Source organism: Centruroides vittatus, unplaced genomic scaffold (genome assembly GCF_030686945.1).
Source record: "Centruroides vittatus isolate TY-2023 unplaced genomic scaffold, ASM3068694v2 contig_2604, whole genome shotgun sequence".
NCBI classification, from domain to species: domain Eukaryota; kingdom Metazoa; phylum Arthropoda; class Arachnida; order Scorpiones; family Buthidae; genus Centruroides; species Centruroides vittatus.
Window position 1 is genome coordinate 289,009 of NW_027121655.1, and position 26,129 is coordinate 315,137.

The 26,129-nt window shown below is 35.5% G+C and overlaps 1 protein-coding gene across 3 annotated transcripts in view; it reads right to left on the minus strand.

Moving 5' to 3' along the window:
* The window catches only part of LOC136971569 (ephrin type-A receptor 4-A-like), an 86,450-nt gene that overhangs the window by 54,967 nt on the left and 5,354 nt on the right, over positions 1 to 26,129 (minus strand). For all 3 annotated transcript variants that reach the window (XM_067266035.1, XM_067266034.1, XM_067266033.1), the window contains exon 2: positions 9,048 to 9,381. In XM_067266035.1, the coding sequence (XP_067122136.1) occupies positions 9,048 to 9,213 (166 nt within the window). In that variant the 5' untranslated portion in view covers positions 9,214 to 9,381. The remainder of the gene's footprint in view (positions 1 to 9,047; positions 9,382 to 26,129) is intronic.

Below are 26,129 nucleotides of genomic sequence, written 5' to 3' on the forward strand. Positions count from 1 at the left end.
GAATTTTCAAGCGATTTCAATGGTATTTCTTAAAAATTTAAGAATTTCATTCAAAATGCAACACGATTTGCCCGACTCCTTGACCATTTCTACCATTGTTAAATCTCGTATCGACGAGTTACAAATGGTCAACTTATACGTTCTAGGCCTTAATGTAAAACATAAATGTAGATAACAAGAAGATATGGGAATGTACTCATCAATCGAAACATAATGATGATGTCATCCAGGAGGATGATGATATCCATCACGTCGATAGCCAACTTCTACGTAACGTACGCTTAACAAATCGACCCCAATGATATTTCAAGAAGTTGGGATTTAAGGCATTTCGTTAGAAATGCAAACTGCTTTGTAAAAGAGACAAGTTTCATCCACTAAAAGATCATTTAAATGTTTCTTCCTTTCAAAATGTTAATTATTTAATCGCGTAAATTCGTAAAATGTTTGGCTGAAATCCAAAACAATTCACAAAACGACAAGAATTATTTAATTACACGCGTAATACCCGAAAAAAATTCTCCACTTAGCATAAATTTCTACCTCTATAAATGCTTTTGTAAATGTAATAAAAGAATTTCGAGTGTGTGAAGACTTTCTAAATATTTTAAAAACATAATTACACATTTAATGTATTAAAATGGATATTAAAAAACTAAAATTATTCCACTTTATTTTTATTGACAAGCTGAAAACTAATATGAAAACTTACACACAACTGTGATTTACATCAATATATACACAGTCATTTAATAACTAAAATTTAAATAAAATTATATATTATATTTAAGAATTTAATTATTTTATTACCGGTATTAAATTGCTTTTATAATGCAATATACTTAGCTTAAAGAATGTATAATTAATCCCGATTCACTTCAAATACATAAATACCACTTATGTTACCATCTTTTTTTTTTTAATTTATAAATTCGATTTAGTTTAATGAATCCATTTTAATGATAAATTTTTCAAGAACCTTCAGAAATAGCCTACAGCTATCCAATTTAGGTTAAAGAGGCTAAAATAGGCAAACAGAATTTTTTTTTTCCTTTCCTTTTCCCCTGACGGATAATGCCCTGTATGAGATTTTTGTCTGGTCTTTTTCATTTAGCAAATATTTCTTAAAGAGAAATATAATAATGAAGTTTAAAGCAATTTCGAAGAAATGGATGCATCATTTCATGAATCGCAATGACTGTCTTGGTGTACTTGTGACTCAGAGATGAAGAATTTCAATTTTAACTAGAAAAATATGTGGTTTTTAAAGATAAATTATTGAATTTTGACTTGTTTTTTCGAATTCTATTAGTTTTTAAATAATTTATTAGAAGTTGTATAGATTTGTAATGATTTTAGAAGTGTTAATTTTCATTATCCTACTCCTATCAATATCGATTGGAGCGAAACGAGTCTGTAAAAAACAATATATACTATTGATTGGCTCTATCTGGATCTTTCTAAGGCTGGGTGCAATAAGATTAGGTGTGTATGTGTGCACGATTCACCCCCACCCGATCCGAGTTCCCTATCGCAGGCGTGTCTTGACGCATGCACCTGCCATTCCCTCGCAGACCACACAGCACAGTACAGCTTGCACGTGTGATGTATAACTGCTGTCACAACCCCTAGCTCACTACAATAGTCTCCCCTCCCACTGTCACCAAAAGGTCAGACTGGGTCACATCTTGACTCATTAAATCACCGACTTCGTTACATTATGAAACAACTAGAAATATTTGCAACTTAGTCGAAGGTTGGAGAAAGAAAAAAAAAACCACTCCTTCCGCCGACTATTCATTCGAATTCTCGGAAAAGAACACGAGAGATAACTGAAATTTCTATTAAAGATAATCGATTTCCTTATAAATAAGATGAAATGCCAAGTCATCCAAGTTATTTCTTGTAACGCAATTATCACTAAACAGATAGCAAATAGCGAAGTTAGCCATTTAACTTTAGTTTTGATGATAGCATCCCCTAACGTGGGCCAACGGCTATGTTACTTACTTCGCTTAAAACTTGGCTAATTTACTAATTTATTTACTTGGCAAACATTCGTGAGAATCTTTATATCTCACACATCTCCAGAAAAATTCCTGTTAAATATTACATACCACTCGCAACCTCAAATATCTTTCCAACGTTTACATCTATTTTATGGATGATGTGATTTTGAAAGGTAAAAGCCGGTTGTAAACATCATCTTCCAAGAGATAAAAAAAACAAGCATGAAAGAAAGGTATTCGCAAGTGAATAAAAAAGAAAAAAAAACCCAACAGGTTAAACTTATAGGTCTCTCCTTAGCAGGCATTTTTCTTCCAGATTTTGATATAACTTACCTGTTCAAATATAGTTTACTTGAATAGGTAGAAAATAAATGATCAAGACTGCAGAATCGATTAATACCAGACCGACGACGATTACGTACTAGTATCTGCACGCGAACTATAATATTTTCTGGCCACCGCCATTTACCTAGTGACGTTTGGTGAATGATGATCAATCCTAGTGACACACGGGACAATCAAAGTTTACATGATGGCTAACTCTTGCTGGAACTTGTCCAGAAGTCTTAATAGAGGTTGAGTTTTCTATCATAAATCAGCATTCCCAACAAAATTGTCAAGTTCTTTCGATGAGAGGTAACTGTCTCATGATTCTTTACTTCCTGAAGCCATTGGAATCATTGGAGCGTAACACGTAAGCAAACAACGATTTTGTATCATTGTTTTTTATCGCTGGGTTCTATGAACCTAATAAGAATTCCCAATAATTGTGCGCTCCCAATTTCTGATCGAGTACCCATCGAATCATCCATAATTACTTCGGTAATTTATCCGTATTAGAGTCCATTGGTGCATGATGAGAACTCGGGTGATAGGAAGAATTTAAAGCAACTACCAATGGCTAGCCATTCTGGCATCTTCCAGACAACTATTTACACTTAAGGCATCCTATTGTTAAAAGGTGATTATATTTCCTAGACAATACGAAGCAGTTTACAAGAAAAAAACGCGGCACATCGGGGTGTTGCACCTAACCTAAATAGGGGATAACGTCTCGTATGCGCTTTGGTCAATTTACTACAGACATTACAGATATTGTCCATCGCGAGAGGACTTTGTCCAGCTGTCTGCTTAATTAGAATCGGTTGTACTCTGTACACACAACTTATTAAAATGATCGAAATTGCTGTCTGGCCTTTATTGCCATTGGAATTAGTTGCCGCTTTGAGTGTAGCATTATTTACAGATCACGTAGAAATGACGACGAACCACGTTGGAAACATTGCCGAGCTCTACTTCCGATCTTGTCGACTAACTTCCGGAGAGTAGATACATCCGGATGTGGGAAGTATTGACACGACCTCAACCCAGCATTGCTTTCTACAGAAATTAAATTAAGCACTTTCCAGATCTATCCGAAGGAGGATGTACAGGATGCTCTCTTATTGAATCTAAGCCGGCCAAAACAAGGCTTTGGTGGAAATAAATGCCTAAATTGGAAAATAAAATAGATATCGGAAACAAGTTTGAAACACATTAAATAAATAATGCTGTTTGGGTTTTACTTTTTCGATAAAAGTTTATATCCGTTTTACCCGAATCGCTCGTTCGAGAGAAAAGGATTTTTCTTTCTTTTATTACAGCAAAAAGAAATAAAAAATGTCGTTTTTAATCATCCGTCGATGGCTAAAATTCGCAATTGCGGAGTCGGTATCGCTATCAGAGGCGTGAAATGCATTGATCTTTCCCATAATAACTTCTTTGATTCGTCCTTGATAGAGTCAGTAGAGCTTCAAAGTCATCGGAATTCTCTGTGCTTTTGTTTCTTTCCATCCGGTATTTAGTTCCACTACGAGCCGCCAGATGTCCGGAATGCCCAAGTGGAAGCCCCCTTAAACATACGGTGAGCAATAACACAAAATCAACAGACATGCCCAGATATTTAAGGCAGAATCTACAATGGAGCCGCCCGGGGGCATGCGCCAATTCCCCACCTGGAGTCTCCCCTTACTGTAGCGGTACCTCCCTGATTACTGAGTGATGTCGGGGGGCACGTGCAAAGGGAGCTGACCCGATGTTACATTACTACACACTCCCTACGGTTTCAGTTCCAGATGTGTGGACATTGGCGTAAACCGTGAAGGGAGACACAAATTCGGTTTGTTCCAAATAACTAGGACAAATAGTCTTAACGACATACCAAATTATCTGTGTGTGTATGTATATAAACGTACACGTACACGAACGAATGATATTGAGGCATAGTTAAAAGAAATGTGGGCAAGTATTGTTGATGAAAATCACGAAAACTTAATTACGTCGGTCGTGTATCGTGATCCTAGTGGAAAATGTCATCGAGAAAGGCACTCGAAAGTCGCAGAGTCGAAGGCAGCTCCCAACAGGTGGTAAGTTAAAGAGAGCGAGCAACCGAGAAGGATTTCTGAGAAAGTCGACCTTATTAAAAAAGAAGCGAAAAGTCGAGCGTGGGGATGAAGCGGGCAATAATAGTTGCTCTTTGGGTTTTGGCAGACCGCCTCCCGCTGTGCGAAACAAGCGGGGATGTGCCTGTCGACCCATCCTATCCTGGGCGGACAAATCGTACAAAGATTGAAGCGACTTTCACTAATTCCGCTGCTCGCTGCGAAACGAATACGTTCTTTCTATTTACGTCATAAAGGTTATGTGTATTTGTAGAAACGTATATATTTTTACCTCGTTCTGGGTTTGTAGTGCTGACATCGCAACAGTCATTGTTACGTCTGGTTTTATCGGGTGTGAAGCACAACCACCTCCCCCTTAAAATACCACTGATAGTTGTTTGTTTAAACTCAACTCACGACTAAACCTGACCCGGGGCAAGGAGGGCCTCCCTACGACGGAATTCTCTACACAACGGACGTCATACTCGCATAGGGACAATTCTACTCATAATGACATCCACTCGTAAAACTTACAAAGAATGCAAATCTGCCAACCAAACACTGTACTATTATTACCGACCACTTTTGGCTATCAGTTTGTTGATTGGCTATTAAAATGTAACAACTCCTGTTAGCGCTATCAACTTTTAGACTCATCTCGTCTGTCAAGGACACTTTTCTTATCAAACACCGACCGTGCTGTTTATAGTTTATTGTTACTACGTTAGAACAAAGAAATGTGTGTTTTAAGTTTCGTGTTGCATGCATTTACACGACTACAATTAAAATCAATGGAATAAATGCTTGTTATCTTTAAAGCAGGTTAAAATGGTGCCGGTGCTGGCTATTGCCAGTTGCGTGAGGTTACAAGATTCAGTTGACAGCTGCCAAGCGGATATGCGATGTATCAATGGCACATGACTGATTCTACACATGCTGAAGTATGACAATTGAAAAATTAATAATTAACTTACCACTGCCATCAATAATACAGGCTCTTAACGAGGTAGATAAGCGGGAGAGGAAAGATTCGAAATATAGGCGGACACCGCCGTGATAAAGCCATTTTAAGAGTAGACCAATTTATCACCGGCTCCAAAATATATTGGCATATACATATATACCTTTTTTTCCCTACCATCAGCAAAATTTATAGATCGATACGCAATCGATGATTCAGAGGAACAAAATAAAATAAAAAGATCGAGAAAACCGAAATGAAAATTCTTTCTTTCAGTTCTCATTTTGATGCCAGTTTAACCGAAGCATCACTAAAACGTAAGAACTCTGCGACTCTGCCCGAGGTGAACTGTTTGCTTATTATTCTCGACTCTAGAGATTATTGAATATCAACTCCCGAAGGGATCATGCAATATTCAATACCGTGTGTCAGAATGACAAAACATTTCGTTGGAAAAACATCTTTTATAAAACCTCAAATATGGAAAAATAGTGATGGGTTTTCAATCATTAAACTCTTGTGATAATCTCTCGCTGTTTCACCCCTTTCCAGATAAAACAATCTGATACTTTTACCGGAGAGAGCGGGGGAATCTATCAGAATAGACACTGGCAAAATACGTTTTTTGCATGAAGCCTTCGATATATTCTTCGGTTAACGAGTTCCTCAGGATTTCTTATAGTCTATATAGAACAGAAACTCTATACACTTTCTTAAATTCTATGCCATTATCGCGTAGCCCGTAACGTCTTTTGTAAAACCTCAAATATGGAAAGGTAGTGATGGGTTTTGAATCATTAAACTCTTGTGATAATCTCTCGCTGTTGACCCCTTTGAAGATAAAGCAATCTGATAGATTCCCCGCTCTCTCTAGTAAAAATATCAGAATAGATAGTGGAAAAATGCGCTTTTGAATGAAGCCTTCGAGATATTCTTTTGTTAACGAGTTCCCGATACGTATATACTTAGCCTATATAAGAGAGTGTAACGCGCATCGTAACGTAATTTTGAGTATAACGGTATGTACTTTCTTAAATTCTATGTTCAATTTTAAGAAATATGCCTTATTGCGACGTATTAAAAAATCGAATTAAGCTTACGCTTCATTTAGTAATATCATTTTGACCTTTATAGACGGTACACGTCCGTATTGATACAACGCAACACAATTAATCGATCTAGACGGGTAAATGACGTAAAGAAAAATTTTCTCGTCTTTTGTTAAGTCCGTAACCAACGAAAGGATGATGATGATAGCGACATCATCACTAAACAATTAATTATAAAATGTATCATCACTAAAGACCCGATGTAGACACGCTTGCTATTTTTAGACCTGTTTATAGAATGAATAAGTGGGAAGGAGGAACTGGACCTATACATTTTTCATGTCGCTAGATCAATTTATTTCGTTATTATACTAAATATTTATTTAATTTAAACGGGAATTTTTTTCTTAATTAAAAAACTCGATAATTAAAGAAGGAGAAAACTTCCAAGTCGACTCTTAAAAGATAAAACTCGATTCCGAGAAAGGTTAATCAAAATTCAACCTATTACTCATACCAGTCGGCATGTAGTTCTATATTATCTAATTTTCTGATCAGGATATTACATACCATATTGTCTAATTTTCCCAGGCTTGGAACTTGGAGTTTAAACTCATAAAAGTGCATTTACATTTAATTAAAAACTTAATAGTCTTGTTTAGAAAAATTACTGGGACGGAAACAAAAATTGTTATTATTATAAAGAAAACCTTCGGACATTATTCAAAATCCAAAAAGTACAATCGCACGAGTGTAATTATTAAAAGATTATTCGGGGTTATCGTAAGTTTATATATTCCTCGGAGTTTTGTCATTGTTGTAGGAAAGTTGTGACAGCGGATAAGAAGGTCTAGCCGTGGTGAGACAAGTAATACAAGTTTGCAAAGTAGGGCGAAATCAAATTTGCCATTGTGATAAGATCGTGTTCAAGTAAATCGAGCCTGTGTGACCTACTTTGATTAATCTTCGAGTGAAATAAGATCGAAAAACTCGAGGTGAAGTGGCCTACTCGCTCTCCGTCGACACCGTTCTAACAACACACAACAATATATATATATATATTATAGGCCTATATAAAACCGCTACACTTGTCTATAATGTAATTAGAATTGGAAGGTAACTGGGTTAAAAATTGATGAAAGAACAAAAGCGTTGGTCTGCCTCAACAAGTAGGCCCATCAACAGATTGCAGTGTTCATCTTGCCTACAACAACATTGTAAACTTTTCAAAGCTTGTTTCGATTCTTCGATATAACTTAGGATTATCGGATTTGAACTTCTTTTCAGATAAACTTTAAAAAGAAATCGATAGAAGGTTCTATTTTTATATATATATTCTTTATTAAAACTTAAAAGTCTTTTTTAAAAACTTTAACAAGAGAAAGATTTAAAAAGAAAAGTTTTGCACGTTTAAACACTAGAAGATACAAGGTAACTATATGACAAATTTTAAACATCGTAAATACATTGTAAATCTTGATCAATAAAACTAGCTCTATAATTTGTATCATCTTTAATCGATGGGCGATGTCCTTTGCTATTCTCAATGGGCGAAGCGTTAATTTTCTGATAATTACTTTTTTATGTAGCGATTACATAAGTAGTTTAAGTAGAAAATTTAAAACTTGGCATGGTTATCCCTCTGTTTATATCTCATACAAGGCTACGCTCTTTGCGGTTTCTTTTGATAGGTTATTTACATGTGCTTAAATCTTTAAAAGCGGAGAGAATAACAAAGTATTCTTCGATGAAGAATAGAAAATAACCTTGGTTCCGACGTAGAGAAATCGAGCGGGTGACTTTACGCTAGAGAATAATTCAAAATATAACACGGGACAATACTATATGATGAGAGTTTGGCCGAAATCTACCGTCGCGTATCCTGTTAGTAAGGATATAAATATTGAGGATGTCTAGGTGTTAGTAATCCTTGTTTTGTCCCTCAATCGCATTGAATGCCACCAATTCATCTCCATTCACGTACATGCTAGCTCAGGTCCTGCTTTTACAGTCATTTGTCAGTCCCCCAACTGGATTAAGGCTTCCCATTTATATTTTCCCCTCGCTTCATTGCCGAGCCAGGAATGCCTGGCTATTCTATACTCCGGTGTTACTCCCCTAACCTCGTGTTGTTTCCTATACAGATTTTAACAGCACCTGTTTACACAATGAACGTTTTAAAAACTCTAAATCCCTTACCACTTACTTTCAATAAAACTATTAAGAAATAGTGGGGGAGTTTTTTGATTTACGTCGGTTTCTGCCATCTACTTTGTAGAATTAAGTCTTGTTTACTTTAAAAGAAAAATAACTAGGAGGAAATTACAGGTAGAGTCAGCGATTGTAACCCCGGGCAATCCTTAACTGCGTGAGAAAAACTTGTGTAGAAGCACGACAACCTTTTGGTATTAAAACCAATCCAATTTATCTCCGGCTGGACGAAAATCGCGTACGAGACAATGACCCTACGTTAAAAACACTAATTTGGTCGATCCGTGTAGTCTAAAACATGTGTGTTCCTGTCTTTCCAACTCTCGTAATGTGAAAAAAACCGGCCAAAAAAACCTTAACATTGTTGTGTAGAGTCCAAGAAAAGAGAATTACTCACCTTGCCTGCTTTGAGATGTCGAAAACAAAGTCCAAAATAACGCCAAAAAGCAGACAGAGCGCTTAACGCCGCTCATGTCGAGTACATGTGATCTGGCACAGCCACACAACTGCAGCACTTGTGTGACACTGCTACCACTCGGGATGCGGAGCCCCTCCCACTCCATTCGTCACAGCTGACGCCACTTCCGGTATGCGCTGATTGGACCGTTTCCAGACTAAGGTATGAGAGATGTTCACATGTTTCGCTCCGCTTGATGAGCTTGCGATTCACTCAGCGTGGCTTGGCATTGTCTCCTCTAACATTGCAAGAGTCACACATTCCCATTAATTCTCTAGAAAAATAATCCTTTTTTTATTTATTAAATATTTCGATTTAAACAATTATTTCTATTTAAATTAACACGACAAAAGAAATAGTAACGATACTTAATACGGGTGGGGGGAATTTGTTTATTACACGTGTCATTCGGACCGCGGAAGGGACAGATATGAAAGAATTCCACATAATACACGAAGAGGAACATAGAAGAGGTGCACAATGTAGGAACTAAATCAGTAGCCTGGACTAGAAACTGCTGTGGCGAGAATATATTGAAATTCTTTCAAGGCAGAAAATGACAAATATCTGAAAATTTACCCATGCGAGTTGATCTTAGGAGTCAAGACTCTTCAGATATCTAACAGAAATTTTGATCTGCTTAGTCAGGAAATACATAAAAAGAATAATAATAATATAAAAAAAAGAAGAAAAGAAATATGTAAGAGAAACATATTTGCATATAGATGAAAAGAAGATTAGTTGGTGTGTCCGAAAATGACTAGTTTACAAGATTTACCGAGAAATACCGTTGATTTATCTTTCTTTCGACTTTAATCAAAATAATGATTTTCCTTGCCTTACAAAATTCCTTGCGATTTTTTTTTTCTTTTCTTTATCCTTCTTCTTCTTAGTACAAAGATATTTTGTTGGAATTTCTGTTATATTTGCCACTTCGTCGTTGTACTTTATCGTTAAATTGAAATTCGAACACCGCAGTAGGTCTATATCGTGTTCTAGGTACAAAGAAGATTCTCCCAACTGTAAAATTACTCTCTTAAAATAGGATGATGCCGCAAGTATTGGTGGCAGTTGACAGGATATTGTACGCTTCCTAGCTAAATTATCAGCCGTAAATATGTTTTGAAACGTTGTAGTGACAGCTTGATTCGATTTACATGGGCACTTTATAATTAGAAAGCCTCGGACACTTTTTATATTCTGTTTTATGGAAATTCCACGGACTCCGGAAAAAAAAAAAATGTTGTTTATGAAAAATTTGATTTTCTCTCGATGTATTGCCTCTCGAGAAAATTCCAATTCGCTAGAATTGTTTAAGCGAATGGGCCAATTTTAACAAGCCCAAGTTTTAGAAAGTAGCGAAATTAGTTTTAGAGTCCTTTATAATTAAAAAATATGTGGAGATTCGTTTAGACCGGGCCTTCATTATCATATAAAAACGATAGAAAAATAGTTATATATAAATGAGCTTGAATCATCCCTCCCTACCCTCAAAATTCCCCAAAATTTCTCCGACGAAGGGAAGAGGAGTTTAACTAGAAAACAATACAATGTCCATCTGTTTCTCTCTCAGTGTCCAGATGTCACCTTTTGTGACATCACAATGCTAATGAGCTCATGTGACTCAGTCTCAGTCATCTACTTTGTTAGGCCGAAACCTAATACTTATTTAACTGGTTTTAAAATATATCATGCTCTTGTTCGACTGTGTAATTGGCTATGTGTTGGATAAGCCACATTATAACGTCTTTACCTACTATCATTAAGTAATTGTGGTCGGGGGTAAAAAAAACCGGGCTTTATCATTGTTGACACACAACCGATCGACCATCTGTTTCGCAAATCATTTGCATCCATATACAATTTAGTATTTATTTAACTGCAATGCAAAATTACTCATTTTTCTCCACCCATTCTAACATAAAAAATTCATTTTATAAATGACATATTTTTATGTTAATTACAAGTAAATAAATTAATTAATGAATTCAATAATATAATGTGTATTTTATGGGGAGAAAAATGACCTTTAATCGTTGACAAAAACTATTTCTTTTAATTCATTTAACACTCGTGGGTGATAAGTACAAGATGTATTAGTGCAAAGTCCTACTTGACTCCACAGTCACAAAACATGAACTCCTGCTGGCAGGCTGAAAGCAAATTAACAGAATTAAGCTGTGAAAATTCAAATTTCATAATTCACCGAATGTAAATGTTCTGTGTTAAAGATCTATACTTTGCATTCTTTCGGCGTGTTATTAAAATGAGGTGTATATAGACCCGTGTCCTTGTGGCCATAGAAAATGGGTAAAATTACCCTGCTGATTTGTATGTTGTGTGCCAATACTTCCCCTAGGCGCAGATACACCTTTAACTTACCCTGCTGTCGAGCTTAGCACTATGAATAACAACTGCTCATTGTAAACTAATCAGGTGATTTCTATGCATTACCTAACAATAGATGTAGAACCAAACAAGAGTCTGATAAAAGTCATGACCTTACTATAAAAAAAAAAGCCCTCTGAGGAATCTAAAATAGTTGAAACAGTTTGGATTTAGAAAAGAAAGAAAGTTCTCTGGAAAAGTTAAAAAAAAATAAAAAATCCAGTAGAATAAAGTAAGTAAATTTTACCCAGTTTCCTTGTGCAGGCATCCTAACCTCCATCAATCTAGAGAAGCTGTAGTAGCACAATTAGAAACAGTCCACCGATGACTTTATAGTCTTCCTAATGATTTTATTGCTTCAACCACCTGTGCTAGAACACAATAACATCCAGCAATAGCAACCCTACACTCCAAACAAAGGGTTGGAAGCATATCCCACCCTACAGCTGCCTCATAAATATATCATTTAAGTAATGCACTTTTTGCAACTAGAAACATTTATTGCACGTGTTTTAAATTAAGACCAGTTCAAATCAATTTTCCTAATTTATAATCTCATAAGCTCAAACGAGTTGTATATGTTTTCTGATAATTAAACAATCAATATATTAGCAAAAATTTACCCAGTGTCAATGAGTCATCAGTACAACCATTCAAGGTCGTTCCCCAACGTTCTTCGCCTCTTTTTTTTAAAAAAAAGGAAAAAAATTAAACAAACTACAACAAAAGTATTCGAATCGAACAAGATTTAACTGAGTTAAAGAGAGGGAGGGAGGAAAGTTAAAAAAAAAAAAACATTTTAATTTAACTCCGGCTGATAATGATAGTAGACTGGGCTGCTACGGAATTCCCGTTATATCATTTATCACGCCCTGTCCCTATCCCCAGTTGCAGGGTCGTACTACAGACGGGAAAAAGCGAGTAATTAATATAAAAGCCATTTCCTAGATACTTAGCTTATTTACCATATCCCTGACCAAGCTAATCCTGATAATGTACCTTACTGCTCCGATACCAACAAAAGAGCGGAATTTTACATTTGAAAACCTTCCTTCTAACTTCGAAATCTTAAAAGTTTATCTAAGAATTAAACACAGTAAAAGAGAAAGTTCTTAAAGAAACTTTCGACCATTGTTAGAACAAATCCATTACTAATGATAATTTCAAAAACAGAGCCGAATTTTATTGAAAAGCTTGTTACTTTCATTACTTTCAAAATAGTCTAGTGGCATTATCTTCGAAGAGGAAAAACTTCTTTTTCTTCTTCTTCTACGGCAATTTATTCATCTTTTAAATAATAATCCTGATGTATTCCAGGCATTAACGGTATAAAAGTGGGGCAATGATTCCAAATATTCATAAAAAAAAGAAAAAAGTAAGTAAGCTCGATACACTTCTCTTGTTTATAAGGGACATGCAAGAAAGTATTGTGATGGATGAGATAATTTTATATTCATCTACGGGGAAGAAAGACCAAAAATAGTTCCGTCCTAATGTATAATTTAAATGTCTGGAGATCAGGAAACGTATCCTTGACGTCAGTTGTGCCGTTGCAGGACCTTCTTCCGTTCTTCTACTACGCTATACCTAAGTACACACGCGCTCCTTAAATCATTTTTAACATTTACCAATATTATTTACCCATCCGGATTGATTCTATGTTTTGTGTTGCGGGTATAAAATATTAATGGCAACAAAAATAAAAATAAATTTTTTAACAATCAACACCGTAAATTGAACAATCTTTTTAGTACCTTCTCTGTTTTTCTACTAGAAAAAATACAGTTTTAAATATAGTTTTCTGCAGGTAAAAAAACGTTAACCGGAGTTTATATTATGTAGAATTTTTCAGGTTTTTTTGGAGGGGTGAAGAAGTTGTAGTTCGTCGCTACCTCACCAGATGGTGCTATACCGTTGGTGCGTAATTTGGAGGATGCCCTAATTATGTGCATAAGTAAGTGTGACTAATTTTACTAGTTTGAGAAAATGGTAAAAAAGGGGGTTTAAAAAAATGGGAAGACGAGCTGGCGCGCATGAAAAACCTAACTCGGGGGAGAGGAAGAACCCCGTTGGGAATTAAGCGCTCTCCATCTCGACGTAATGGCAGAGAACAGGTAAATTGCCGTCTATTTATACGGATAGAACGGGCAAGTATTTATGTTTATGCGATGTTTCTTGTGTGTTTTTTCGAACGTATCGATTGATAAAAATGCAAAGATGAGGATTGGATTGGGAGCCCTTATTTGTCACCTAAATCGTCTCTAAGCCATCATGCGTGAACTCTATATTTAGCTGCGGTAATCTCTTAACCATTTCTCAAAGGAAATAAACGATTACGTCAGAAAAGCAGATTGGAATAGAAGACGTAGTTTATCAAGCAACAAGACAGTCTTCTTAACTTAATGAGAATCGAAGCTAAGACGTTAATCTGCAGCGACGACAATGGCACCGTCCATTCTTTGGGTTGGGTTTTGCGAAATTAGGTGATATCTCGCGGGACAACACTTCTTGCACACACCGTGCAACATCATAGACATTGAACTGCTATCATGAGCACATGGTGTAGCTGATCAGTGACTCAACCATGTGACTAAACCTGGACTGGCAATCAATGAGGGGGCCTGAGAGCTGCGACGTCGACGATGATGAGGAGTTTCCGAGTGAAGTGTTAACTGTGATTAAATATACCTCCTCCATTAACAATGCCACTTCTCCTATATTTAAACAGTCGTCTTGTTTTAATTGAGTTTGTATATTTATTCATGTTAATAACTAGATATGTATGATTTTGTTAAAGTCGAAAAGTGGGTTGGCAATTCGATAGAGTTAATTTGATGTTTCGGTAATGACATCGATTGAACGGGATTAACACGTTCACAATGAGATAATGATAATCGATTAAACTGCAACTGTTAACTTTGTTGTTGGCTTAAGAAGTCATGCAGCTAATTGTATGTTTAAATTTACCCTTTTCTATGTAATGAATGCAAAAGAGTTATCGAAATTCTTCGCTCGTATCGAGTTTATACACAAATTATATTCTCCGTTAGTTTCTAACTATCACTTGAAAGTTTCGTCCAGTCGTCTGGATTCATGACGATATGAGACTTAAGTTTTATGGTCCATAAAGTTTAATAACATCGATTGTATCGTCGAAAGCGACAATACGGGACTTGCATATCTTGGGAAAAGTTGTGGCCGCATTAACATCAATATAAGCATTTTCGGCTTGTTGTGTTAATTTTATGTAGGCATTCATATCGGTTGCGGTCCTGCTTTATGTTGCGTCAAATGTTTCTAACGAGCCTCCTTGACAACTGTTGAGTTTTTCGAAAAAGTTTTAACGATCACTTACCACTAAAATTACCGATGACAAGCCGCGTATTTAAATTACTACGGGCTTTACGAGAATAAAGTTCGCTCGAATCGGACGTGCAACGATAGCAAGGGGGAGGAGACGGGCCACTAAACGCATTATTTGGAGAATTTATGTTTAATTTGCTATTATAAATATCATTTGGCTTAAAGAACTGGGCTTTGTTAAGACGATGTACTCATTAATCTTTGTCGGGCCCACAATTGAAATGTTTTAATGAGCGATTATGTACAGAACGGCCTCTCTGCAGCAACACGACACCCATGTTGTCATCATGTCACCGTCCGTGATGTAGTGGGCAGTAATTGGCGCCCTTCTATTCTTCGCACTCAAACAGTGCATGTTCTGTTTTTAGTCAGCAGGAAACCCTCAGTTAAAGGTCACTAGTTACGGCGCCGAGTGAGTATTTTATCCATTTATTTACTAAACACTACAAGATTTTACGGTGTAAAAGTCAATAAATAATTTTAGATCGAAATTTTCTTCCTCCAGCAGACGAATTTAAAAATTCGAAAGAGTAGGACTAAAGAAAGGGCCAATCGTCAGCTGTTAGATCGAGGAATGCACCCAATTAAATCACCATCCTTAATGCCACCTCACTGCCCTCAAATCGAGTATCCCCTTCGGTCGTCATGACAACGCTGACCCAACGACGGGTGGTCCCTGTCACCAAAGATTTGAAGCATCCGTCTCTTTTCCCCGTCCCTCGTGGGGCCAGATATCCTTGGAACCAGACTTGATGTCTGGACACGTAAGGCCTTTTCACCGATAAATTCTGTAAATTCCGAGACCAGCTCCAAACCTAATTTGGATAATTAGCCTTGTTTATATAAGGCCCTGAATAAGTTGGATACTAGACACGTAGCAGAGTAGATTGAGTTATTATTCCTGAAAGATTCTGGTCTAATGAACTGATTATCATTCATAGGAGAAAGCAAATTCGACAAACACTATAAAAAGAAAGCGGGTGTCTGGTAACCATAGCAACAGATACAAGAGCAGGTGTATCCAGAGCTGCATTGTTTCGACAACAGAAGGCGATTGAAATGGTTGTTCTCATTTTGATTATTGGAAATGCCTCTTTTGTTTCTATTATTCCTTTATTTGCTGTGTTTTTTGTTCGGATAATGCTCTATTTTTAAAATGGGTGCTTCCGACGTACTCCTTTGTGTAAAAAAAAAAAGAAAAAAAAAAGGAACTTCCAGCTTATTGGTTTGTCACAGCTTTGGTATGAATTAAAAATAGACTGCTCCTTATTACTTGTGCTTATAAGGATTTACAGAAACCAAAACAAGTCGGAAACATTACAATAACTAACATAAATGCAACGATAGTTGAAAAGGAACGGTTTTTCCCAAAGGTGCTATTCTTACGAGCTAAACCTGGCTGTGATTTATGACATTCAACTGTTCCTTCCTTCAACACTATCTCCTGCTTCACTTCCCGTGTTTTACCAGATATTTCCTCGTTTGTGAAGACGATACACACCAAATGTTGCACTGTCCCTTCTATTAACGCTATAGTAACTCCAATAGCGCATCTCTTTTTTACCATCTTCGATTTTTTGCTTTAGATAAAATTTCCTCCTTCAAAAAACGAATAGGTTACTCCGTGTTCGATTTCGAAAACAGCTTGAATGTAAAATAAGTCGGTAACTCGTAGTGTTATTTTCAAATTCGTACGAGTTAAACCCGTGGTTCCATGCGAAATAATTCGTATTAAAATCATGCAATTTTTTTTTAAAATTTTTAATCACGCGAAAATAGTATTCTGGGTCCTTTTTCTCGAGCTAATTATCGGGAAAGATGGAGGCTCCTCGTCGGAGCGAATAAGGAAAGGGCAAAGGTGGAGCCGTTAAATTCGGCTGATAGATTTCTTTTTCTCTCTATCGGGCATACAAGCTAAACGTGTTTATCATGAAATGGAAATGTTATGGGCCCTATGCTGACGAGAAAATTCATTTGTTAGTGTTGTTGGACTATGTTCACTCTCTTAGTCTCTGAATAAAACATGAGGCTTTCTTAAGTCGATGGATGTAGCTATTTCCGCCGGCAAAACTCTTATGGGAAATAAAAACAATCTCCTTTTTATGCCATTTGATTCCGAGGCAGACAATCTCTATTGTAATTCTTCTCCTTTTAGGGAAATTTTCTTCTAGTAAGAGTTTCGTAAATTCGAAAAATCATTTAATTGCCTTTTAAAAACGTTATCCGAGACATTTGCCATTAGATAAGTTTGATTGCATTTAAAAAATTTAAAACCAATTTAATTCGTGACTTAATCACAATATTCTTGCATCCCTAATTGCCATATTTAACTTTCATCATTTATGAGCCAGATGATCTTCGTAAATGCTTATATCGATTGCGGTTTTTATCATTTAGTTTAATAAATTACTAACTCAACAATACCTTTTAATATTAATCATTTGATACACGATTCTCTTCTTTTTTTTATGTGCCAATGATTATCGTCATTCCGTCTATAATTCTTCTTTTATGATCATTGTACGAGCCCCGAGTCGTCAGAACGATTTCAATGAAATTTTGCCTTTAAGAGTAGACTTGTCGATGCATAATGCATTGAAGGTTCTACTCTTAGGGGCCAAATTTCATTATCCGAAGCATGGAAACAAAACGCATAGCGGCAAATAAATAAAGAAATGCAATTTTCAAGAGAAACTACTATTTTCCCTCCTCTCCCCCCTCTCTCTTTCTCTTCAAAAACAATTTCTGTAAACAAATGCAGTCTTGTTTAGGCTTTCTGTTTATACGCTTGGCTGAAATTATAAAGAAATATTATTATTATTATTATTATTATCACTTTAAAAATTAAAATTGGATGCTTCTATATATTTATATATTCATAACTAAATATTATTTGGTAAAATTATTCATACATAAAATGTAAATTATAATTTAAAAGAGGCGTGTGTTTAATTTTAAAACTGAAATTTTGAATTTTAAGTATTCAAATTGAATTGCGAAATGGTGAAAGTGGGGAATAACCCAAATCCGATACATTAGCTCAATCCATTTATTACCAAGAATACATATCGATGCACAATAGAATCCTCATAGTTCATCCAATCATGGTTCATTACTGTTCTCATCCACATGGACGAAAGTTAGTTCTAATTATCACTAACGAGCCATCCAAATTGTCAACAAAGTACGTTGACAAGGTAAACGACGGGAACCCGGGATCCGGAGCTGCTAAGCTAGTTGCAGTCTCTCAACGAAGTTAGCAGATCTCGTCTTGGTGTTTCTAAACACAATCATCTCTGCAGGTCCAACAATGCTGGCAGCCCTATTGACAGCTCGGACCAGATTGGAACCCAACCAATGCTTATCAAAGAGACACACACCACCAGACACTTAGTTCCACTAAGACATTCAATTGAATTACGTTATTCTCACAAGACTTTTCTTTACTAATACTTCATTCACTATAGTCTGCTACTAGACCATTCGATCGATCATAATTCTTTCATTATCATGCATCCGAAGCTGAATTTTATGGATAAAATCGACTGGCGCGTATCATCAATTCGTTAGAATTCCGCTGTTCTTCTTCTTCTTTTTTTTAAAAAAAAAAGAAATTTTCAAAATTAAACTTCTGTGTGGCATTATAAATTTTATCATAATATTATTTTTATATCCGAGCGAATGCGGTGAAGTCAAGTTTTGCAGCCATCTCGAAGAGCGATCGATACAGAGTTTTGGCTATGTGATCATCTAACAGTTCGATCCGTTCGTCCGTGCTGATCAAAACGGCATTCGAACGATTAATCCGATTGAATGTGGGCTATTCTATACACCGGGAGGTAGAATTAACTTAACATTCCCCAACCAAAGAATAGGCAGAGTTAACTATTGTGGATAGGAATTTTTGGGAAGTAGTGACTCGAAACGTGAATCGACGATCGACCACTGTTTATAATAGAGATTAACATGTAAAAGACTCATATTCTCCTCCTCTAATTGATGAGTTCATTTTAGTTATTGTAAAACTAAGCAGAATTCTATTATCTACATCGGCACCTCAGTAATATAATTTCGTGTTCCTTTGAAGCGACAATGGACGGTATAAGAGATATCATCTAGCGGTTGTATAGTAGAAAGTTACATAATACACTTTTTTTTTAAACATAAAGAAAGACAATCGGAATCGAATTTCTAATCTCTTCGGTCAGATCGTCGACTAATTCGCAATTTATAAATTATTCAAGTTATGATTTAGGACAGATAAGGATCGGTGGCCAACGAAATTACCGGCTTCTAACACGGTATCAAGTAGATTTATCGATTGCCTATCAACCTGTAAACGCTGTATCGATCGGTTCGGTAACAGTTATCGTACTAAGAAGTGATATGTGAGACCGATTTCCAAATTGTCAATCGCCATTTTTTTCTAACGACGGGGTGTTAATCCCGGTTATCTTTCTAAGTAAATTTCTTGGCTTCGATAATCTTTCGTCCTCTCTATCCAGACCATGATCCGATAAAGGCTACTGTCAACAGTAACCGATAGAAGTGTCTATTTGCCCACACAATAGTCCCAAGTATTGGCAAAACAACAATTGCCAGAAGCTGGCTATTCTCGATAACGTCTTCCAACGATTTATGTACAGAACTCCTCCCTCCAAAAAAAAAAAAATAAATAAATAAAATATATTACAACTTGCTTATTATATAGAAAAAGTTGCCGACTTCCAGGAATTTTGTCGTCTTAAAATTTGCATTTTGGCTTGTAAACGGGTGGAGGATAACATTCCTTTAAACAAAGAGACGATAGAAGTTAAGAAGAAGAAGAAGGAAAAAAGACGAGTCAGGAGTCAGGACCGACTCGAAAGTGTAACGTTAGGGAAAGGAAATTGAAGCGAGACAATTTAATTGGAGAAACAAAGGGAAAACGAGAGACGTAATTCGAAATTTGTAACTAGTATAAATTTGCTGACAAGTTTAATAACGTGCAACGAGCCTCTTGTGTAAATTACTCATTGTCCCAGCAGCCGCTCGCATCATTATAGGGCATACGTCACAATAAAAATTTCATTCGGTACGAAATTTTCTACCCACAAACCGTCAGCAATATATCTCACGGCTTTCATTTATTTAGCGTACTCTTCCATTTTCCAGCACCGAATATAAATTTGGCACTAAATCCACATTCGCCTGCCGGATTAAGAGATGCAATAAAAAAACCTCCTTTATGGATAGATAGTATTTCATCGCCATTTTTTTTTCTTTCCTCTCCTTTGCCGCTTTTTAAACATCTAATCTCTCTATCGAGATTTATTTCCCGCTTACTTTCTCCATTACCCGAATATACTGCGCATAATTAATATTCATTTGCAAAGATGCTCCCCTAATGACGTCACTCTTCCAGCGCATCTTTTCCTCCAGATCATCCTCCTTTCTGGCATCCAAAAATGCGGTATTAAATCTCTTCCGGGCCAATCGGAGCGGATGAAATTCCCAATTTAATAATAATTATCCGGTCCGAATAAGGCTTATTGCACTAGACGGAAGCTCCTAACCGAAGTAACAAGCTTTAATTTTGCTTGTCCTGTGTTGCACGAGTGCAGAAGGTGGATGAAGACGCGCCAACGAAAGCTGTGTATCGATATAACTTCTGTCGACGAACGCTCGACGGATCATTCACTTAATAAAGGCGCCAGATGTTGGACTGACACTAATCTTGGCGCCTTCTTAGGTAAATTTCCAGTACGACACGAGAGAATTTTGACAATTGCCACCGACTGACAATTCTCTTACGAGTTGCTTCGACTAGAAACAATCGTCTTCCGAACAGATTGAGTCAATTCAATATCTTTCAGTTTAGAATGACGTCAATTTTAGACACAGCAGAAAAATGTCCCCGAGAGCGAAGACCATTCCAAATTTTTCCCTATACAAAACTCCTACTGCTACCACTTTTTTTTCTTTTTGTCATATCCAGATAATAGTTTCTGTCAAGTTTTCTTCAGCCATTGTCAGTCTCCGCATCAATTCGGAATCCCAATTTTTATTTTCGAGTAACTCCTTTTGTATCAATCTGATTAAATTAATTATTTTACAAAGAATTCTTTTCATTTAACAAAGTCAAATATTTGATTTGGTACCGTTATTTCTTAACATTTAAAAGAACCAGACACTACTCTACAACGGGAAAACAATAAAGAGCTGAAGATTTTCCTTCGTCCCCTCCATCTCTACGGCTAATTCGATTTTGTAAATAGTTAGACTTTCTACGTTCGAATATGCAAACAATTTGTTCCGGTGTCCAATCGAGCTCCAAATAGCTAATTCATTATCGGCATTCTCCCCACCCCCCTTTTAAATCTCTCTTTAGATTTGCACTTCATCAATATCCAATCCACTTTTCTCTGGCGGATTCTAATCCTTCCGTATTCGTTCTACCCTAACAGATTAGCCCATTTTAATCTATTTATTCCAAATAATTCGACGTTCGACCGACTAAAATACTTTCGATTCGACTATCCAATGCGATAATTAATTATCGTTAAAGGAGTATCGTTTAATCCATTTTCATTTAAAGTATTCCAGGCTTTTCGACCGCCGTAACACGCAACAGCTTTTAACTTCTTTATTATACTTACACGTAACTCTATATATCAAAATTAAGTTAAATAACTAAATTAAAATGCGTTTTTTCCTCCTAACAAACTCTCCGTTTTCATCTTTAAAACGTATTTTAAAGTAAAATATATGAGAAATTTTCCATTTAATTTTAAATATATACTCGAAATCTCTCTCTCTAAATAATTAAATTTATAAACAGTGTAAATATTAAGGCCTATAAGAATCTACGTAACTAATATAAATATAAGCGTAAATAAATACATTTTTTAATCAAAATTCGTATCTATATTATTCTCATCCAGTTATATTCCATCGATTTTTATACCTCATTTAACCGAGGATAAATTATCCGCATCTATCGGATCCTCGTCACATTTTTAAGCATCTTACAAAGGAAAAAATTAGATAAAATAAGCATTTACATTATAAAATTTACCTACACTTATTTTTTTCTTAGAATAAACTCTTATAACTATATTTATATCACGGAGAATTTCCTATATTCGCTTCGATTTACGAGTTTAAAATTCGCTCGGAAATGCACGGAAAAATTTAATCAGCATATTTTAAACTTAAAAAAAAAAATACATAATAAATTATCTCTTTAGTTTAGTAACCAGATAAAATTAATCGATGCTCCTGGTATTTTTTATTATACAATTTTTCCTGCTATCGTTCTTGGTAGAATTTATGTAATTGGTTCGTACGTGAAGCATAGAAGGAGCTAGTTCATCTGCTCTCACTAATTGTACGCCAGTTATTTATAAGAAGACAAAATAATTAGATTTTCTTAGAATTCAACGAAGCGTTTGATCCTGTAGAGATCAATAGATTTTTAATTTCAATTTTGTAGCATTTATGAGCTATTTGTAACTTATATTTTGACCTTCCATCTACCTTAATATTAAATATCTAAATCAGTTTCGGTTATATTCGATTGTCATTATATCCCGTCTCATAACTAATTCAATTCTCTTGTTACACAAATCATACAGTAATCCGATTTTCATTCCTTATCCGTAACACAAGGCTGCTGCGACTATCTGTTTTTTCCCCCCTCCTTTCCTCACTTCTAACGCTTGGAAATTATCCGTATCCGTGCTAAATTTCCAGAAATTTTCCAATGCCAGACATTAATCTACTTTCTGGAGGCTGGAAACTTCTAGTGTACAACAAGAAGATAATCGAATAACAAATTCATTCTGTTCTACACTACAATGGAGACAGAATTACGTAGCGTGTGATTCTGTATCATTATGGAGGAACATTCTGAGCTAATCATAAACAAACGCCCTGTATACACTCTCTACGGATCCCATTTGCATTCCACCTATGAATCCACTTTATAAGGGTTATCGAATAGTTAATCCTGTTTACCCCTTTTGTAACAGTTGCGCGCCAATGATTCATTGTTATACCGAATATGGAACTAAACAGTTAATCCAGTTTATGGCCGGCGATATACAATGTCCGTAATGGTAACTTATAGCTTGACAAATTTAGCTTCTCGCCTTATATTTTAGGTAAAATATTCGTTTTTCTGTACATTCCAGGTGAGAAAAATCTAGTAAATATGAAAATTTCACTTAAATATTGCGGTGTTTTAACTAAAATCTAACCTATTTAACTCGATTTTTTTTAAAGAAATATGCTTTATAACAATAATACTTTATATTATTTGACTAAATTACTACAAAATAATTAAATTTTTAATTAATATTTTAATATTAAGTATTATTGTTACTAGTATTTGTAAAGCGCAAAACACCGTACAATTTTTTACTAAATTCGTATTTTTAAATTTATTATTTATTCTAGAAACATAAAAAAAGACTTATCTAAAAATAATTCAATTTTATTTACGATATTAAATAGTTAATTGAATTTATATATATATATATATATATGTGAAGAAAATGATAGCAATCTATCAAACTTACCATACAATATCTGTAGTTTCTGTCTAAATATTTCATATAAAATATTAGATTTTGTAGCCAAAAAACTATGTATAATACATGGTATACGAGTTATTTAGCTGTAGAAAATATCAATTTTTATAAAGAATTGTTATTCGAAAACGTTGCCATTGCTATAAAATTAGTGGTAAAAGTTACGCGCCATAAGCATGTTGGTGAAAAATGGCCACTGTCTCATACATGTTAGATTTCAACAAGTTTAAAATGACGTATTTTTCGATTTTTCTTCAAAATCGATAAATAGACTCACATAAAACAACAAACAGTCGTCATTTTTCTATAGAGAGAAAAGTAGGAAAGCATTTATTTTAGCGTAAACACTCCAGACATTTAGTTGCAGTAAATTTCGTAGCGTAGGAATTGTTCGTTTTTCAAAGGATTCGAGCAGTCAAAATCTATCGCCATGTTCTAATTCACAAGTAAATAGAAATGTCTTGACTTATAAATAGCAAAACTATTTAATATTCCGCAACTCCACTTACGATATCTCCTAGTCTCTCTCTCTGCAAGTATAATTTCCCTTTGAGACTAACAATTCTAGCTGATTAGGAAATTATATCAGGGATGTAAGTAAATTTTGTGGAAAAATTCAGCCAATGGGGAGACGGAATAAGTTTTTAAATGGAAACAACAAAGGGAAGAGTCTCGAGAATTTGATATTCAAGTAATACAGAGAAAATCGAATCAGACAAGCGACTTCTAAAGCAGTAAGGAAATTTTTCTCTCTCGCTATTTAAAGTGTTTGATCAAATATTTAAGCAATAATAAGACTTCTCGCCTTTTTTTTCACCTTCGAAATTTATGATTTCTACTCCAAGTGAGTTACTAAGTAATTCTTACTCTGCACAACTACATAGAGTATAATTTCACTTTCAAATGACTTTTGGCTTCAGCTGGAGGAATTACAATCGCTAGTATTGATAAGGTGGCAAGAAATGCAGACCGAAGCTCAAGACAGATGTCGAAGCCACTTCCTAACATCAAACATTGACTTAAGTCCAGCGATCTTTGCTGACCGCAGCAACGACAAAAAAATACGATGGAATTTCTAAAGTTTGATGAATAAATTTCACCGTTTTGTGCCCTCCTAGCAATTTTTTAGTCGAGTTAAGGAAGGAAGAAAAAAAAGAAAAAGTAATTCTCATTTAAGCTCGATCCTTTTCAATCGTACTCGTTAATAAGATAGGATGAATTTAATTCCGTTGTAATTAATAAATGGCGTTTAATTGAAACAATCGGAAAATCGAGGCAAGAGAAACGGGACTTAAATTGTCAAACAAAGTGGCGCAGTTTCCTTCTCAGACCTTTGGCTGTCATCTAGATGACTCTTTAGATATGTTTGCGTGCAAAGTCGATCAGCTCCACCCCGTTCTATTGATAGGAGAGTAGTGGAGCCATTGGAGTCAGGAAATTACATTTGCGTTGTAAATCTCCTTTTTCTTACCCAATAATCCCCAGTTGACGAAGGCAATTAAAACCAACACTGTGAGCTAAAGACTATACGTCCTATCAGGTCGATATGCCGTCCCTTCCATTTTGCTGTTAATCCCTTTCGAGATAATCATTTAGGAGGGTAGACACTGTAATAAGCGAAGAGAAACTTTTTTTGTATCCGTTCCAAATGAGTTTACGAGTCAAACGATTGCTGTCACTTTGATTGCCAAGATAATTTAAATGTATCAACATGTGTGTCCGACTTAACGTTGTTTTGTGCAAAAACAAGCAATTCATTTATTTATTTTTTTTCTTTTTTACTCGTGCATCCGTGTCAAACGGGCGAATTTTTCTTCCACTCTTTTATGTTCCCTTCTTGAATTTCGCATTTAATAAGGTTATCAGCATCTCCCGTCTGGTTGTCTGTGCGCGGCATCCATTTTCAATTCATGATATGTTTCTCGATTCCGCTTCTTGTTTCCAAAACATTGAAAATTTATGTACTAGGTTATACGTCGTCACCTTTTTGACAAAGAAAAGATTGGAATGTCTGGAATCCGAACAAACTCTGTAGCTGCAGTATGTGTCAACGTTTGGGGTGTGTGACAGCTCATTTGTCAAAGTGTCCCAGAACGAACCATTGACCCGCTTATTTGAACAGGTGAAGCAACCAATAAGAAAAACTCTTATTTTTCTTTATTCGTCTACTATAAAACTTTGTTTTAAATCGTTTAACCATCGATTAAATGCAAATATTCATTAGTTATAAGTTCATTAGCATAAATCAAGGACAGGTACGCATCACAAGTTTGACGTGCAGAATAAAAAAAATTGACATCAGTCAAGCATCCCGCTTATTAAGAGATCTCAAAAAACAATAAAAATTGTCTGGCTACAGAGATTTTTTTCTTTAAAAAAAACTTCTACAAACTTTTATTTTAAATATTTTAATGGGCAAAATTTGCATTAAGTTTTAACAGCAGACAATCTGTTTAATTCTACGGAATAACTAAATATTTTCGCACGACTTTATCGTTTTAACAACTTAATTTTGCATAAGGTAATTATCGAGTGTAGGAACGTTGATAAAAGTTATAAAAGCATTAATTAACACGTGAAAATTTGATCATTTCGAGTGAGAGAGATGCACCGCTTTATCTTTATAACGTCCGAAAGTTCATTCATTGATCATACGATCGTATTAATGTGTTGATCATGTGATATTGTGCAGCTGGCG